The sequence below is a fragment of the Quercus robur genome, chromosome 2, assembly GCF_932294415.1.
Source record: "Quercus robur chromosome 2, dhQueRobu3.1, whole genome shotgun sequence".
NCBI lineage: Eukaryota > Viridiplantae > Streptophyta > Magnoliopsida > Fagales > Fagaceae > Quercus > Quercus robur.
The window spans coordinates 16,749,478-16,764,231 of NC_065535.1; the positions used below are offsets into that span (position 1 = coordinate 16,749,478).

The 14,754-nt window shown below is 39.2% G+C and overlaps 1 protein-coding gene across 4 annotated transcripts; it reads left to right on the forward strand.

Moving 5' to 3' along the window:
* The first annotated feature begins 12,422 nt into the window (after positions 1-12,422).
* On the forward strand, positions 12,423-14,552 carry LOC126712666 (protein RGF1 INDUCIBLE TRANSCRIPTION FACTOR 1-like). Of its 4 annotated transcripts, none has more exons than XM_050412094.1 (5): positions 12,423-12,598; positions 12,730-12,841; positions 12,954-13,154; positions 13,257-13,472; positions 13,831-14,552. In XM_050412094.1, the coding sequence occupies exons 2-5, from the start codon at positions 12,839-12,841 to the stop codon at positions 14,143-14,145; spliced, it is 735 nt and encodes a 244-aa protein (XP_050268051.1). In that variant the 5' UTR covers positions 12,423-12,598; positions 12,730-12,838; the 3' UTR covers positions 14,146-14,552. The 4 variants fall into 4 exon arrangements, with proteins under 4 accessions (XP_050268051.1, XP_050268049.1, XP_050268047.1 ...); XM_050412092.1 differs by having other exon boundaries at positions 12,424-12,598; positions 12,730-12,859; XM_050412090.1 differs by having other exon boundaries at positions 12,424-12,593; positions 12,730-12,859.
* The last annotated feature ends 202 nt before the right edge of the window (positions 14,553-14,754 follow it).

Below are 14,754 nucleotides of genomic sequence, written 5' to 3' on the forward strand. Positions count from 1 at the left end.
GCAAAAACGATTACGATGCTGACTTCTCCCAAGTCCGTGGCTAAGAATCCGCGCAGGACTTGGGCTCCCTTTAACGCTTATTGAGAATCGCACAACGGTTAATTTCCCCCAAGTCTGTGGTCCGAGGAGCCATGCAGGACTTGGGTTCTGTTTAACACTTATTGAGAACCGTGGCGTGGTTAATTTCCCCCAAGTCTGTGGTCCAAGGAGCCATGCAGGACTTGGGTTCTGTTTAACACTTATTGAGAATCTTTGCGTGGTTAATTTCCCCCAAGTCTGTGGTCCGAGGAGCCATGCAGGACTTGGGTTCTGTTTAACACTTATTGAGATTCGTTGCGTGGTTAATTTCCCCCAAGTCTGTGGTCCGAGGAGCCATGCAGGACTTGGGTTCTGTTTAACACTTATTGAGATTCGTTGCGTGGTTAATTTCCCCCAAGTCTGTGGTCCGAGGAGCCATGTAGGACTTAGGTTCTGTTTAACACTTATTGAGAATCATGGCGTGGTTAATTTCCCCCAAGTCTGTGGTCCGAGGAGCCATGCAGGACTTGGGTTCTGTTTAACACTTATTGAGATTCGTTGCGTGGTTAATTTCCCCCAAGTCTGTGGTCCGAGGAGCCATGCAGGACTTGGGTTCTGTTTAACACTTATTGAGAATCGTTGCTTGGTTAATTTCCCCCAAGTCTGTGGTCCGAGGAGCCATGCAGGACTTGGGTTCTGTTTAACACTTATCCCAAATAGTTGTACAGTAAAACGGTATCAAGTATAGTGTGTTTCATTAATAAAAGTACATTTTCAGGTTATTTACATTCCACGAACGTGGCACTACACGTTCGTCCAAGTCTTCCAAAAAGTACGCTCCAACGCCAGCCACTGATGTGATACGGTATGGGCCCTCCCAGTTTGGTCCAAGCTTTCCCCATGCAGGGTTCCTCGCGTTGCCCAGGACTTTGCTCAGCACTAGGTCCCCGGGCGTCAAGGGTCTCGACTTCACCTTGGCGTCATAGCCCTGCTTGAGCTTTTGTTGATACTGAGCTAGGTGCACCATCGCGCATTCCCTTCTCTCTTCGAGGAGGTCCAGGCTTTTTTCTAGAAGCCCGTTGTTAGCAATGGGGTTGAATGTAGTAGTCCTCTGGGAGGGAAAGTTTATCTCTAATGGGATGACGGCCTCGGCCCCGTAGGTCAACGAAAAGGGGGTTTCTCCCGTGGATCGGCGGGGCGTGGTGCGGTACGTCCACAAGACATGGGCGAGTTCTTCAACCCACCTCCCTTTCGCGTCGTCCAACCTCTTCTTCAGCCCATTCACTATGGTTTTGTTGATGGCCTCTGCTTGTCCGTTACTCTGCGGGTAGGCTGGTGTGGAGTATCGGTTGACAATCCCCAGTTCACTGCAATATTCCCTAAAGGCCTTGCTGTCAAATTGGAGGCCATTGTCCGAGATTAGGGTGTGTGGGGTACCGAACCTGGTGACGATATTTTTCCAAATAAACTTCTTGACATCAACATCCCTAATGTTTGCCAGCGCTTCAGCCTCGACCCATTTCGTGAAGTAATCGGTGCCAACGAGGAGAAACTTCTTGTTCCCGGCAGCTTTGGGGAACGGACCTAGTATGTCTAGGCCCCATTGTGCGAATGGCCAAGGGCTGGACAATAGGTTAAGTACCCCACCCAGCTGATGTATATTCGGAGCAAACCTTTGGCATTGGTCACACTTCTTCACATATTCCAGAGCCTCCTTATGCATGCTCGGCCACCAGTAACCCAGCGTCATGGCCCTGTGGGAGAGGGACCGGCCCCCCGTATGTCTTCTGCAAATCCCCTCGTGCAACTCCTCCAGAATGAGTTCCGTAGCCCCTGGGTGCACACACAGCAAGTATGGCCCTGAGAATGAACGTCTGTAAAGCTTAGAGTCCTCGGACAACCAGAATCGAGGAGCTCTCCTCCTGATTTTGTCAGCCTCGACTTTATCGTCCGGTAAGGTGTCGTACTTCAAGAACCGGACAAGAGGGTCCATCCAGCTTGGTCCCTCACCGACGTTGTGTACCCGAATACCGTTAGCCTCTTCTTCCGTTGGGCGGTAGAGGTCCTCGACCAAAATAACCCGCGGAAGGGGCTGAGCTGAGGAGGTGGCCAGTGTTGCTAGAGAATCGGCGTGGGTGTTCCCACTTCTGGGTATATGCGTTAAACGGAAGTCGTCGAAGTGGGCTTGTAGGCGTTTAGCTCGGGCAAGGTACCGTTGCATTCTTTCATCCTTCGCCTCCAATTCCCCGCTTACTTGCCCCACTATGAGTCTCGAATCCGAGAATATGCTCGCGCATTTCCCACCCAACTTTCGGATCATAGACATCCCCTCCAGCAGTGCCTCATACTCGGCTTCGTTATTCGTTGCCGGGAATCCCAGTCTCAACGACTTTTCCAAGGTTATACCTTCGGGAGAGATTAGAACGAGCCCCACCCCGGAGCCCCTTTGGTTTGCCGCACCATCGATGTATGCTCTCCACTTATCGTGTTCTTGCAGAGAAATCGTGCTGACCAATTTCCTATCGTCACTCGGTGATCCCGACACTTCCACCCCTTCCAAGGTAGGCTCCGCAAATTCAGCTACCAGATCGGCGAGGACTTGACCCTTTATGGCGGTGCGAGGCATGTATCTAATGTCGAAGGCGCTCAAGATGGTTCCCCATTTAGCTACTCTCCCCGTGTAGTCGGCGCTACGGAGGACTGATTTTAGTGGAAGTTGGGTTAGCACAACCACTGTATGTGCCTGAAAATAGTGGGGGAGCTTCTTTGTAGCTTGCACGACAGCCAATATTGCCTTTTCGAGGGGGAGGTATCGGGTCTCCGCCTCCTGTAGCGACTTGCTTACGTAATACACAGGCCGCTGCGTGCCGTTGTCCTCTCGGATTAGTACTAGGCTCACCGCATGAGCGGCGACTGCGATGTATGCATACAACACCTCATCGGCCTCGGGACTGGACATGATCGGTGGTCGGGCGAGGTATTCCTTGAGCTGTTGGAATGCTAAATCACACTCTTCAGTCCACTCGAAACCCTTCCACTTGTGCAATAGGAGGAAAAAAGGTCTGCATCTGTCCGCTGAGCGGGAGATGAAACGGTTTAAAGCTGCTATCATGCCGGTAAGCTTCTGGACATCTTTGGGATTTCGAGGAGGCTGCATACTATGAATGGCCCTTATTTGGTCAGGGTTAACCTCGATTCCCCGGTGGGTTACCATGTAGCTAAGGAATTTCCCTGATCCCACCCCAAATGAGCACTTGGATGCGTTCAGTCGCAGCTTGTACCTTCTCAGGATTTGAAACACTTCGTCGAGGTCTCTGATGTGGTCGGTCACCAATTTACTCTTTACTACCATATCGTCTATATACACCTCGATAGTTTTTCCCATCTGTTGCTCAAACATCCTAGTCATCATCCTTTGATAGGTCGACCCGGCATTCTTCAGGCCAAAAGGCATCACCTTGTAATGATAGTTGCCAACTGGGGTGACGAAAGCAGTTTTTTCCTGGTCTTCGATGGCCAAGGATATCTGATGGTAGCTCTGGAAAGCGTCCAAAAAACTCATTCGGGGATGCCCGACAGTTGCGTCTACCAGTCGGTCTATCCGCGGCATCGGGAAAGGATCCTTCGGGCAGGCCTTGTTTAAGTCCGTGAAGTCCACGCAGACCCGCCATTTCCCGCTCTTCTTCTTCACCACGACTGTGTTCGCCAACCATTCGGGGTAGAATACTTCCTTGATAGCCCTAGCTCTCTTCAATTTTGCGACTTCCTCTCTCACAGCGTCCGCATGCTCCTTTGACGGGCGCCGGGGAGGCTGCTTCTTTGGTGTAATAGCCGGATTAGCGTTAAGGTGATGGCGTATTAGGTCTGAGTCAACCCCGAGGGTTTCGTAAGGATCCCAGGCGAATACGTCCTCATTTCGTCGAAGAAAATTAATTAGCGCCGACTTCTCCTGTGCTGGTAATTCCGAGCCAATTTGGAAAAATCTCTCGGGGTCTGATCCGACGAGCACTTTCTCCAGCTCCTCACAGCTCACCTCCATGGCCGGTCCTTCATTACCCGTAGCTAGGACCGGGGTCCTTGATTGCTATAAGCTATTCCCGGCTGAAGTGGAGGGTCCGCTGCTTGATCGTCGAGAAATTGCCGATACCATGCATTGCCTGGCCATTCCTTGGTCCCCAACTATCTCTTTGATTCGACCCTCTGACGGATATTTCACTTTCTGGTGCAGGGTTGACGACACAGCCCCTAGTGCATGAAGCCATGGCCGTGCCACAATAGCTGTGTAGTGGGAGTATGCGTCCACCACGATGAAGTCCACTTCCACTACTTCTGAGTCTGTTTGCACAGGCAACCTAATCATGCCTTTCGGGATGACGACTTTTCCCTCAAAGCTAAGCAGGGGTGAATCGTATGGCGACAGGTCTTCCTGCTTCAAATTCAGCCCCTTATACAAGTCTGGGTACATCACCTCCACGGCGCTACCCTGATCAACTAACACCCTCTTCACGTCATAACCTCCTATTCTGAGCGTCACGACTAGGGCATCTTCATGGGGTTGAATAATTCCCTCCTTATCCTCCTCCGTGAACCCAATTAATGGCAGGGCCCTCTCTCTGGCTCTCTTGGATCCCCTTTCGCCTGGCTCTGTCGGGAACCTACCCACTGACATCACTCTGAACGGGCCGGAACTGGTTCTCCCAGGTGCGGCAAGAATGACATTTATCGTGCCTATGGGTGGCCTCAAGGTGCTTTGCCTGGTATCGACATTTGACTGCTCAGGGCGGTGCAACAGATGCCTTAGCTTTCCTTCTCGGACAAGTCGATCCAAATAGTTTTTCAGGTTCCTACATTCGTCAGTGACGTGACCAGGCTCTTGGTGATACGCACAGTATAGATTCTGATTGCGTTTTGAGGGGTCGCCTGCCATCCTATTCGGCCATTGAAAGAAGGGTTCGCGCTTTATCTTCTCCAGGATCTTATGCAATGGTTCTCGGAACACAGCGTGGACTACCTGAGCCCCTGTAGATCCAGATTGTTCCATATAATCTCTCCTCGGCTTATTACTGCTACTGAAGCGGTCCGACCTGAAGTCCCTCCTCTCCTGAGGGACAAACTTCGCCTTTCCCTTCCCAATCTGCTGGTCCTCTTCGACCCTTTTATACTTGTCTATCCTGTCCATGAGTTGTCGCACGCTGGTGACTGGTTTCCCAGTGAGAGACTTTCTCAAGCCATGCTCTGTCGGCAGGCCCCTTTTGAAGGTACTGATGGCGACGTCATCGTGGTTTCCTTCTACCTCGTTGTACGTCTCCCAATATCTGTTCGAGTAGGCCTTCAGCGTTTCTCCTTCTCGCATGGATAAGGATAAGAGGGAATCGAGGGGCCGAGGGACTCTAGTGCTGGTGATGAAGCGGGAACCAAAAGCCTGCGTCAGCTGTTTAAAGGAGTCTATGGAATTCGGTGGGAGGGCATCAAACCATCTCATGGCCAGGGGTCCCAGGCTGGATGGAAACACCTTACACATTAACGCCTCGTCCCTGGAGTGGACGGCCATCCTTTGGTTGAATTGGCTCACGTGCTCCACTAGGTCAGTTCGACCATTGTATAGGGTAAACGTTGGCTGATTAAACCGCCGAGGAAGCACCGCCCTCTCTATTCTACGGGTAAATGGCGACTGGGAGATTCGATCCAGGGCCTTGCTCATGGCGTCATTGACCAGGCCTTGGTAAGGTGGGCTTTTGCGACCGCGTTTGTGAGGCCGTTCTTCCTCATAGGAGAACGTCTCGCTCGGAGGGGTTCTCGTCCTTCGTCTGTATTCATCATCCTCACCACTGCTAGTATCCGAAATGGGCGAAGGATGTTTTTGCTGGGCTCGACGCAGCTTCTTCTTCAAATCATCAATCTCTTGCTGTAGAGCCTTCCGCTTGTTGTGCTGGTGGGACGCGTGATCTTTCCCTTTCGAGCGACTTCTACTTGTGTGAGAGGTGTTCACACTGCCCTCTCGTTGATTATCTTGGTCCTTCGCTCGTTCAAGGTTTACAAAGTTGTCCTGTCGTTGAGATTCTGCACGTCCGGTTTGGCGCGGACCTGATCCTTCCATCCCTTACTGTTTCACTTGTCGAGACACAAGTTCTTCCCACAGACGGCGCCAATTGTAGGGGCGGTTTTTGGGGCTCAGGCCCAACAGGCTGGCGATTCTGGCCCAAAAGTCCCTCAACAATGAATTTGTAGAGAATAGGTTACAGAACTAGGTCTTTGACAGCGGGAACGTAGTTATGAACAAGCCATGCAACCAGTTGGACGTAAGGATATTCCTCCAAGCTTTTGGGATAACAGTCCGTGGGGCTGTATCTTCTGCTTTTTATCTCTAACTCCTTTCTCTTTTTCTATGTTTTTCTTCCTCTTGCCTGCGATCCCTTGGCCATGGGGATCTCCTTCTCTTATATAGCATCCTTCCTAAGATCACGACCCTACACTTGTTAATCATCTGGGCCTCTACTTGAGTGCCTGTCCCATAGGACATCCTCCCTCTTTTTTGTGAGTTGCACTGGCCAAGATAATTCTGTGCTCCTGTCCTTTCCACATTAATGTGGCTGGAAAAGTAGCTCCTTGGCATTTAATGCGGCAATCGTGGTTGCCCCCCTCCCTGAACGTCATGCACTATTCCTTCGTATTGGATGACTTTTCGCCATGTATAGGGTGCGAATCGGACACACACTTGGCGAGTCCGAGGAGGTACTCCTCCTCGGACGCCCCTAAGCAGGCCCGGCCCAACATGGTTGGGCTGGGATATCCTATGCCCATGCCTTTTCTTCTTGTCGTGGTTGGGCTTAGTACATATACTATGGCCCAACGTCGACTGACGGATTTTACCCCCACAGTTTGTATATTTGAAAATATAAATAGCTATTCATAAAATTTTATTTAAAACAAATGTATAAAAAATTCATTTAAATTTTTATCTATTAAATTCTCAATTTTAGTTTGTCCAACCACTATTTGTATAATAATAATAATAATAATAATAATAATAAAATATATATTGATCTAAATTTGGTCTAGATGGGAACGAAACTTAAGCTAAAACCTAAGTCCAACATAAATATAAATTCCATTTTCATTATTATTATTATTTTAATTTTTTTCTCCAAACCTTTCTTTTTCATTTTTATTTAATTTTTGACTCTTTGGCTTTTGTACTAATAACTCACTTGGCACAAAATATATATGTGTGTGTGTGTGGACATGTGACACAAAACTAGACTCTAATTGAAACAAATGTAAACAAAAAATCATTAAAATTGTTATCTATTAAATTCTTAATTTTAGTTTGTCCAACCACCATTTTTATAATAATAATAAAACTATAAAAAAAAAATATTGATAGCAAATGTTATTACTTTTCTGTTATTTTTAGTGTATGTTGATCTAAATTTCATCTAGATGGAAACGAAACCTAAGTTCAACATAAATATAAATTCTATTTTCATTATTTATTTATTTATATTTTTAATTTTCTCTAAACTTTTTTCCCCTTGTCAAAATCAAATCAAATATTTCTCTTTCCTTTTTATTTTATTTTTTACTCTTCGGCTTTTACACTAATAACTCATTTTGTAAAAAATTAAAAAATTACATGGACATGTGACACAAAATTAGATTCTAATTGAAAATCTAATTGGAATTTTTTCTCAACTTTAGCTTTAAATAAATAAATAAATATATATATATATATATATATATATATATATATATATGTGGGGACCAGTTAATTAGGAAGTATTGTTAAAGTAATATTAATTGGGCCTCCAAGGATGTTAGACTATCCGAGGAGGCCCAAATAAGGTCATAAGGGGAATGAAATGGAGAGAGGAGTAGAGATAATGTGAGATAGGGCCCAATAACCGTCCGAGGACAAAAACCTTCTCGGCAACATGTGTCCGAGGTGAATCTGAGTGCCTTATCATCGCGAACTTACTTCGGGGTTACATCACAACTAAGGGTAGGACATTGGACCAGGGATAAGAATAAAAAGGTAGACAAATATCTTCAAAAGCTGCTACCTCTGCATTAATTGCCTCTCAACCAACTCTTTGACCGCATTAATGTGAAAGTGATGCCTGAACAGTGATCAAGCAGCCTTACAGCTACTGGTTGATGGATATAGGAAGTGTTGGATGGGACATGAAAGAATCCCCCGAATCTAACCTACACGTGTGTGGTAAGGATAACACCAAGATTACAGTATATAACATGGAAGAATGCACTAAGAGAAAGGATTGGAACTCTTGTACAATTTTTGTTTTGAAGAAAACCATATGAAACAAATAACTTAGTTTGTTCTGAAGATAAATTTGCTAATCTTATTTGTGTCAAACCGTCTTGAATCGTTAAATCTAATCGTTTTTCTTCTGAGATAAATCTAGTTTTTCTATCCACGCTCTACAAATTTATTGTTTGGACCGTTAGCGTTTGAACCCAATCCGGTTTTGGGACCAATCTAATTTCAGTCCTTACAATATATATATAAATATATATATATATATATAATTTAAGAATGATATATAATAAGATTTTGACATGTAATCAATTTTAATGAACCCAATTAAAGAATAATAAGAATAAATTGATCATAATCACATTGTTTAAATTCTAATTTACAAGAATACATATCAACCGTTAAAACTTGATACAGCTTGATCTTTTGATTGGATGGTTCAATTGTTGCATTCAACATGCCATTTTGATAGTTGCATTCAACACGCCATTTTGCCCTTGCATGGCTTGAAATTATGATTTTGTCCTTCAGTGATTAGCCAATAGTAAAATATGACATCTCAAAAAATTAGAGGATTTAAATAATGATTCTCTTAATAAAGGAGAATAGATTATATCACTTATCTAATTAAAAGACTTCTTATCTATTAAAGAAATATTGCAAGTATTTGTATTAATTGGGGCAAAATTTTGCTTATTTTAGCATAACAGTTTACTTTTTTTTATTTTACATACTTACTTTTCAAAACCCCTCATATCAGATTATCTATTTTACATTATATTTTATTAAAATATAATTTTTTTCTTGATTATTTTTTTAAAATAATTTTCTTTTTCTTCACATACTATAATCATCTTTCACTCTTTTCCTTTATCCTCGAGATACATAAAAAACTTAAATGCAAAATGAATAGTACCAGTGTAAATTTACACCGTTACTTGGAACACACCCCAAGTTTGAATTATCTACTAACTGTAATTGTATTTTTGCCATAAAAATTTAACTAACTAGCTTGTAACCTCATGCATATACATGAAATATATTTACAAATAAACATAATTAAATGTCTATGAATTTTTTTCTAGGTTTATATATAATATCTATAATATTTGTATATTTGAAAATATAAAATATCTATTCACAAAATAAAGATAAGTTTATTTGAAACAAATGTATAAAAAAATTCATTTAAATTTTTATCTATCAAATTTTCAATTCTAGTTTGTCCAACCGCTATTTGTATAATAATAATATTATAAAAGAATATATATATATATATATATATATATATATATATTGATGTGAATGTTATTAATTTTGGTCTTTGATGATGGAATAAGAGATCTGAGGTTCAATTCCCGCCTACACCAAAAATCGATTGGTGTCTTGATATGATAATAAAATTGGCAATCACTAGAAACGGACGCTATAGGTAAAAACTCTATCAAAAAATTATTATTAATTTTCTATTATTTTTTACAGTTTACATTGATCTAAATTTGGTCTAGATGGGGAAAAAAATTAAGTTAAAACCTAAGAAATCATTAAAATTTTTATCTATTAAATTCTTAATTTTAGTTTTTTCAACCACTATTTTTATAATAATAAAAATACTATATAAGAAAAAAATATTGATAGCGATTGTTATTAATATTTTTGTTATTTTTAGTTTATGTTGACCTAAATTTGGTCTAGAAGGAAACGAAACCTAATTCCAACATAACTATAAATTCTATTTTTATTATTTTTTTATATTTTTTTAATTTTCTCCAAACTTTTTTTTTCCTTCTCAAAATCAAACCTGATATTTCTTTTTCCTTTTTATTTTATTTTTGACTCTTTGGCTATTACACTAATACATTACTTTGCACAAATTTTTTTTTTTAAATTATATATATATATATATATATATATATATATATATGGAAATGTGACACTAAATTAGATTCTAATTGAAAATTTAGTTAAATTTTTTTCTCAGTTTTGAATTTAAAATAAATATAATATAATATAAGAATGATATACGATACAACTTTGACATGTAATCAATTTTAATGAATCCAATTAAAGAATAATAAGAATAAATTGATCATAATCACATTGTTTAAATCCTAATTTACAAGAATGGAAACCGTTAAAACTTGATGTAGCTTGATCTTTTGATGGGATGGTCTGATTTTTGCATTAAACACGCCATTTTGATCGTTGCATTCAAGACGCCATTTTGCCCTTGAATGGCTTGAAATTATGATTTAATCCTTGAGTGATTAGCTAATAGTAAAATATGGTGTCTATAAAAAATAGAGGTTTTGAATCATAATTCTTTTAATAAGGGAGAATAGATCATATCACTTATCTAATTGCAAGACTTCAAGAAAAATTGTAGACATTCGCATTAATTCATGCAAAATTTTGTCTATTTAAGCATAAGAGCTTACTTTTTCTATATATACTCACTTTTCAAAACACTTCACGTCAGATTTTCTATTTTACACTAAATTTTATTAGAATACAATTTTTCTTGAATTTTTAAAAACTTGTTTCTTTATCTTCACATACTATAATCATCATTCACTCTTTTCCTTTATCCAATCATTTGAGATACATAAAAATCTTTAAATGTAAAATGAATAGTGTCAGTGTAAATTTACACCGATACTATAATAAATTTGTAAATTTATACAATTATATACTAATTAATATGGATCATTTAAAAAAAAAAATATATATATATATATATATATATATGTACATTTTACACATTTTTATATTATATTATCAAGGGAAATGTTAACCAATGCTCTAAGGGCATTAATTTATAAGCTATTTTTAGAAACATTTTATTGCGTAAATGATAAAATAATAAATATTGTTGATAACTTTTTATATTTCCCATAAAAATAGTGTCAAAATTTTTTTATCCTGATTTATTAATAATTACTTTAAAGACATCTGTTAACCTGTCCTATTATTTATGTCCTTATGTGTGAGCCTATAATCTGTTTGAGGTGAGTTTATAGTTTAGAGCATTCTCATCAAAGGTGGGATAAATGCTAAAAGTTATTTTTAGCAACAAAACCACTAAAAAAGCCTCTATATCAATGGTGCTAAATTTTAAATTTTTTAACACCTTACTACAGTAAGATGTTATTTAACTCCCTACTATAGCAAGTTGCTACTCATTTTTTATTCCTCTTCTCTCTCTCCCCTCAAATCTCACTCTATGGTCTCTCTCAACAAGAATAGAAAAATGATAAATAAATAATATTTTAATGAAGTAAAAAAAATTAAAAAATTTAATAATTGTAAAATAATGTGTTAAATAATATAAAATTAATTTTTTAAATATTAAATGTTAAGGACCGTTTCGTAGAGGAGTTTGAATAACATTGTTTGGGTGTTTTTGGTATACCTGTGAGTAAAAAAATATATTAAAATTTGTGTAAAATTTTTTAAAATATGAAAATTTTTTTAAAACTCTAATGAGAATGCTCTCATAGTTTCCTAGATGCCTGTGAAGACCGACCTGTATTGGCGGTTAAGCATATATGATGAGTTCCGGGCTTTCTCGAAACAAATGAAATTCCTATTGACCTCATGACTTTGGGAGCAAGACGTCGGTAAATTTTGTACGGCTGCCCCTATACACACGTGGAGGTTTAGGTAGCGTTTACATCATCATATTTATTAATTATTTTATTAATCAAACGGTGGAGATAAAGAAAGGCCGACATACACTAGCGGCGGAACTCAATCATACGGTCCAGGGCACACGCCAATCTTATCACACAAATGTGAAAGCCGCATATTTAATCAGACGGGTAAAAAAGGAGTGAGAATCTAGTCATTGCTGTCTCCATTGAACCCAAAATATTTGGCTTTTTTATTTTATTTTATGATATTTGGCTTTGTTATAAAATGTGGGCCTGTTTCAATTTCCATTGCCTTTTATTACTACTAGTACTATTTTACAATTTTATTTTATTTTATTTAATATAGAATTATTATATTTATCGTCAGTGATGCTGTTTTTTGTGACCGCCATAGAAATTTTAATTAATTTATTTATTATATACACAGAATTATACTACTATTTAATTGTTTGTTTTTTGACCGCCTTATAAAATATTGTGCTATTGTAACCCTTTGGGTCTTTTTTTTCCTTCTCTTCCTTAGACTTCTAATTCTTCCCACGCAGCAATATCTAATCCCTTCCTCTGTTCTCTCTTTTTAGAAAGACACTTTTTTCTTTTACACTTCTAATCTTTGAAGGCGATTTCTTTTCAGCTCACTCAACCCCGTAAGGTTTTTTGTTTTGTTTTTTCAGTCTCTGATAATGAATTCGATTTTTGTTCTGGCTGGTTTTACAGCTTTCGTTTTTTGTTTGGCTAATATGGTATTTTTGTTTTTTTTTTTTTTTTTTTTTTTGTTTACAGATTCAATCTTGTAAAGTTTTGATTCGTTCCTGCGGAACTGGACAGGCTGTCTATTGATAATCAAGAACAAGAAAGTGTTGGGTTCGTGAAGGCCAATCATAAGCAAGTCATGGTATTTGTGCCAAACACAGTTAGTCCTGCTCACACTGAAAAAATCCTCTGTTTCTTTTTTATGATTTTGTTTGTGATTGTTTTTCTAATTGATGTTTATGTTGGATAATCAGGTGAGTCCGATAAGCAGAATGGGGAACAATGATTTGGGTCCTCCATGGCTTAAACCAATGCTGAGAGCAAGTTACTTCAACCCCTGCTCTATTCATGGAGATTCCAATAAAAGTGAATGCAATATGTTCTGTTTGGATTGTATGGGGACTGCTCTTTGTTCCTACTGTTTGATCAATCACAAAGATCACCGTGTTGTTCAGGTTTTTCTTTTTTTTTCATTTCTTCTTTTTCTTATTGTTATCTTTATGTATGAAACTAAAAATGTGATTTGTAAAATTTTGTTTGGTTGGTTGGTTTTGTAGATAAGGCGTTCCTCGTACCACAACGTGGTGAGAGTCAATGAAATTCAGAAGTACATAGACATATCATGTGTTCAGACATACATTATCAACAGTGCAAAGATTGTGTTTTTGAATGAGAGGCCACAGCCTAGGCCTGGAAAAGGGGTTACTAATACATGTGAGATTTGCTGTAGAAGTCTCCTTGATTCCTTCAGATTTTGCTCTTTGGGTTGCAAGGTTGGTGATTCATTCTCTCTTATCAATAATGTCCTTTTTTTAATTTCATATACCTTTATTTGACTTTGCTTCTTTGTTTTATGTAGCTTGGTCCTCTAGGAATTGTCGCAGCTAGATTAGTTTTTTAAATTTTATGATTCAAGAAAGAAGTTTCGATTTCTTGTTGATGTAATTTTGTGTAATTTGTCCTCCTCGTGAACTCTGATTTGGTGGGGAATTTCATGACTACTTTCAATAATGTTATTTTGTTTGCTTAGTTCGTCTTTTGCTCTCACCTACTCTCTGTTTCTTTGGTGGCACTAGTATGTTTTTGTTGAATGTTTGAGTTGACTAATGTGTCCCATGCTATTTTTGTCAGCTTGGGGCAATGAAGAGGGGAGTCCCAGACCTGACGTTTACACTGAGAATGAAGCACAATAGGGATTCATTTCATGGTGGTTCAGAATCTGATGAGTCATCTACTCCTAAGAAAATCCAGAGGACACTTATGTTCAACCGTTCGATGGTGGATAGCCCAGCAATTTCATCTGATGGACACTACAACTATGGCGGAGAGAGGTCTTATAGTTCTGGAGACGAAGCCCTTACCAACATTTCTCCAGGAACTCCACCAATTTTCAACCACCGCAATGCTAGGAGGAGAAAGGGTATACCTCACCGAGCACCATTTTGAGATTGCTCCCATCATAAAAGGAAAGTGATACTCTGTACATGGTCAATAATTAAAGTAATAAACTTTACAAGAATGAATCAATGTAACCAAAAAAAACACTAAATGTGGAAAAAGTTATTTAACCAAAAAAAAAAAAAAAAAAAAAAGATGTGGGAAAGGCTTGCAATATGTAATGTCCTGTGAATAGGTAAAGAAAATATAGGTGTGTTTTTTAGTTTTTACAGCTGAGATTTTATTTTATAAATTAGAGAAAATTTAGGATATTTATTGTTAGCCTTTACTTTGTACAGAGGATGACACATATGGGTCTTTTGGTTGTTGAAAATATATCAATAATGGAGTGGTATAATGCTAGCATATGTACAGAGAACATATTTTGTGCATATAGATAGTTTTGTTTGCAAAAAGTTTATATTCTTCCGTGTGTGTGATTCGTGGTTTATTCCATTTGCGTTTTGATGCATCTTCATGTTGGAGAATTTACTTGATTTGTGGGACTCTAATATATATTTTAAAGTACATTAAAGTAATAGCACGAGTGGCTTTTTAATGTGAGATTCGATCATGTGGCAATTTGAGTGAAGGTATGAGTATTTCAGGCATGAATTG

What these genes read in the sequence shown, in the direction of transcription:
- LOC126712666 (XM_050412092.1), top strand. Translation starts at nt 12,839, where the DNA reads ATGGTATTTGTGCCAAACACA. An exon ending in TGGTATTTGTGCCAAACACA is followed by an intron (nt 12,860 to 12,953) that starts GTTAGTCCTGCT and finishes TTGGATAATCAG; the next exon opens with GTGAGTCCGATAAGCAGAAT. An exon ending in AAGATCACCGTGTTGTTCAG is followed by an intron (nt 13,155 to 13,256) that starts GTTTTTCTTTTT and finishes TTGGTTTTGTAG; the next exon opens with ATAAGGCGTTCCTCGTACCA.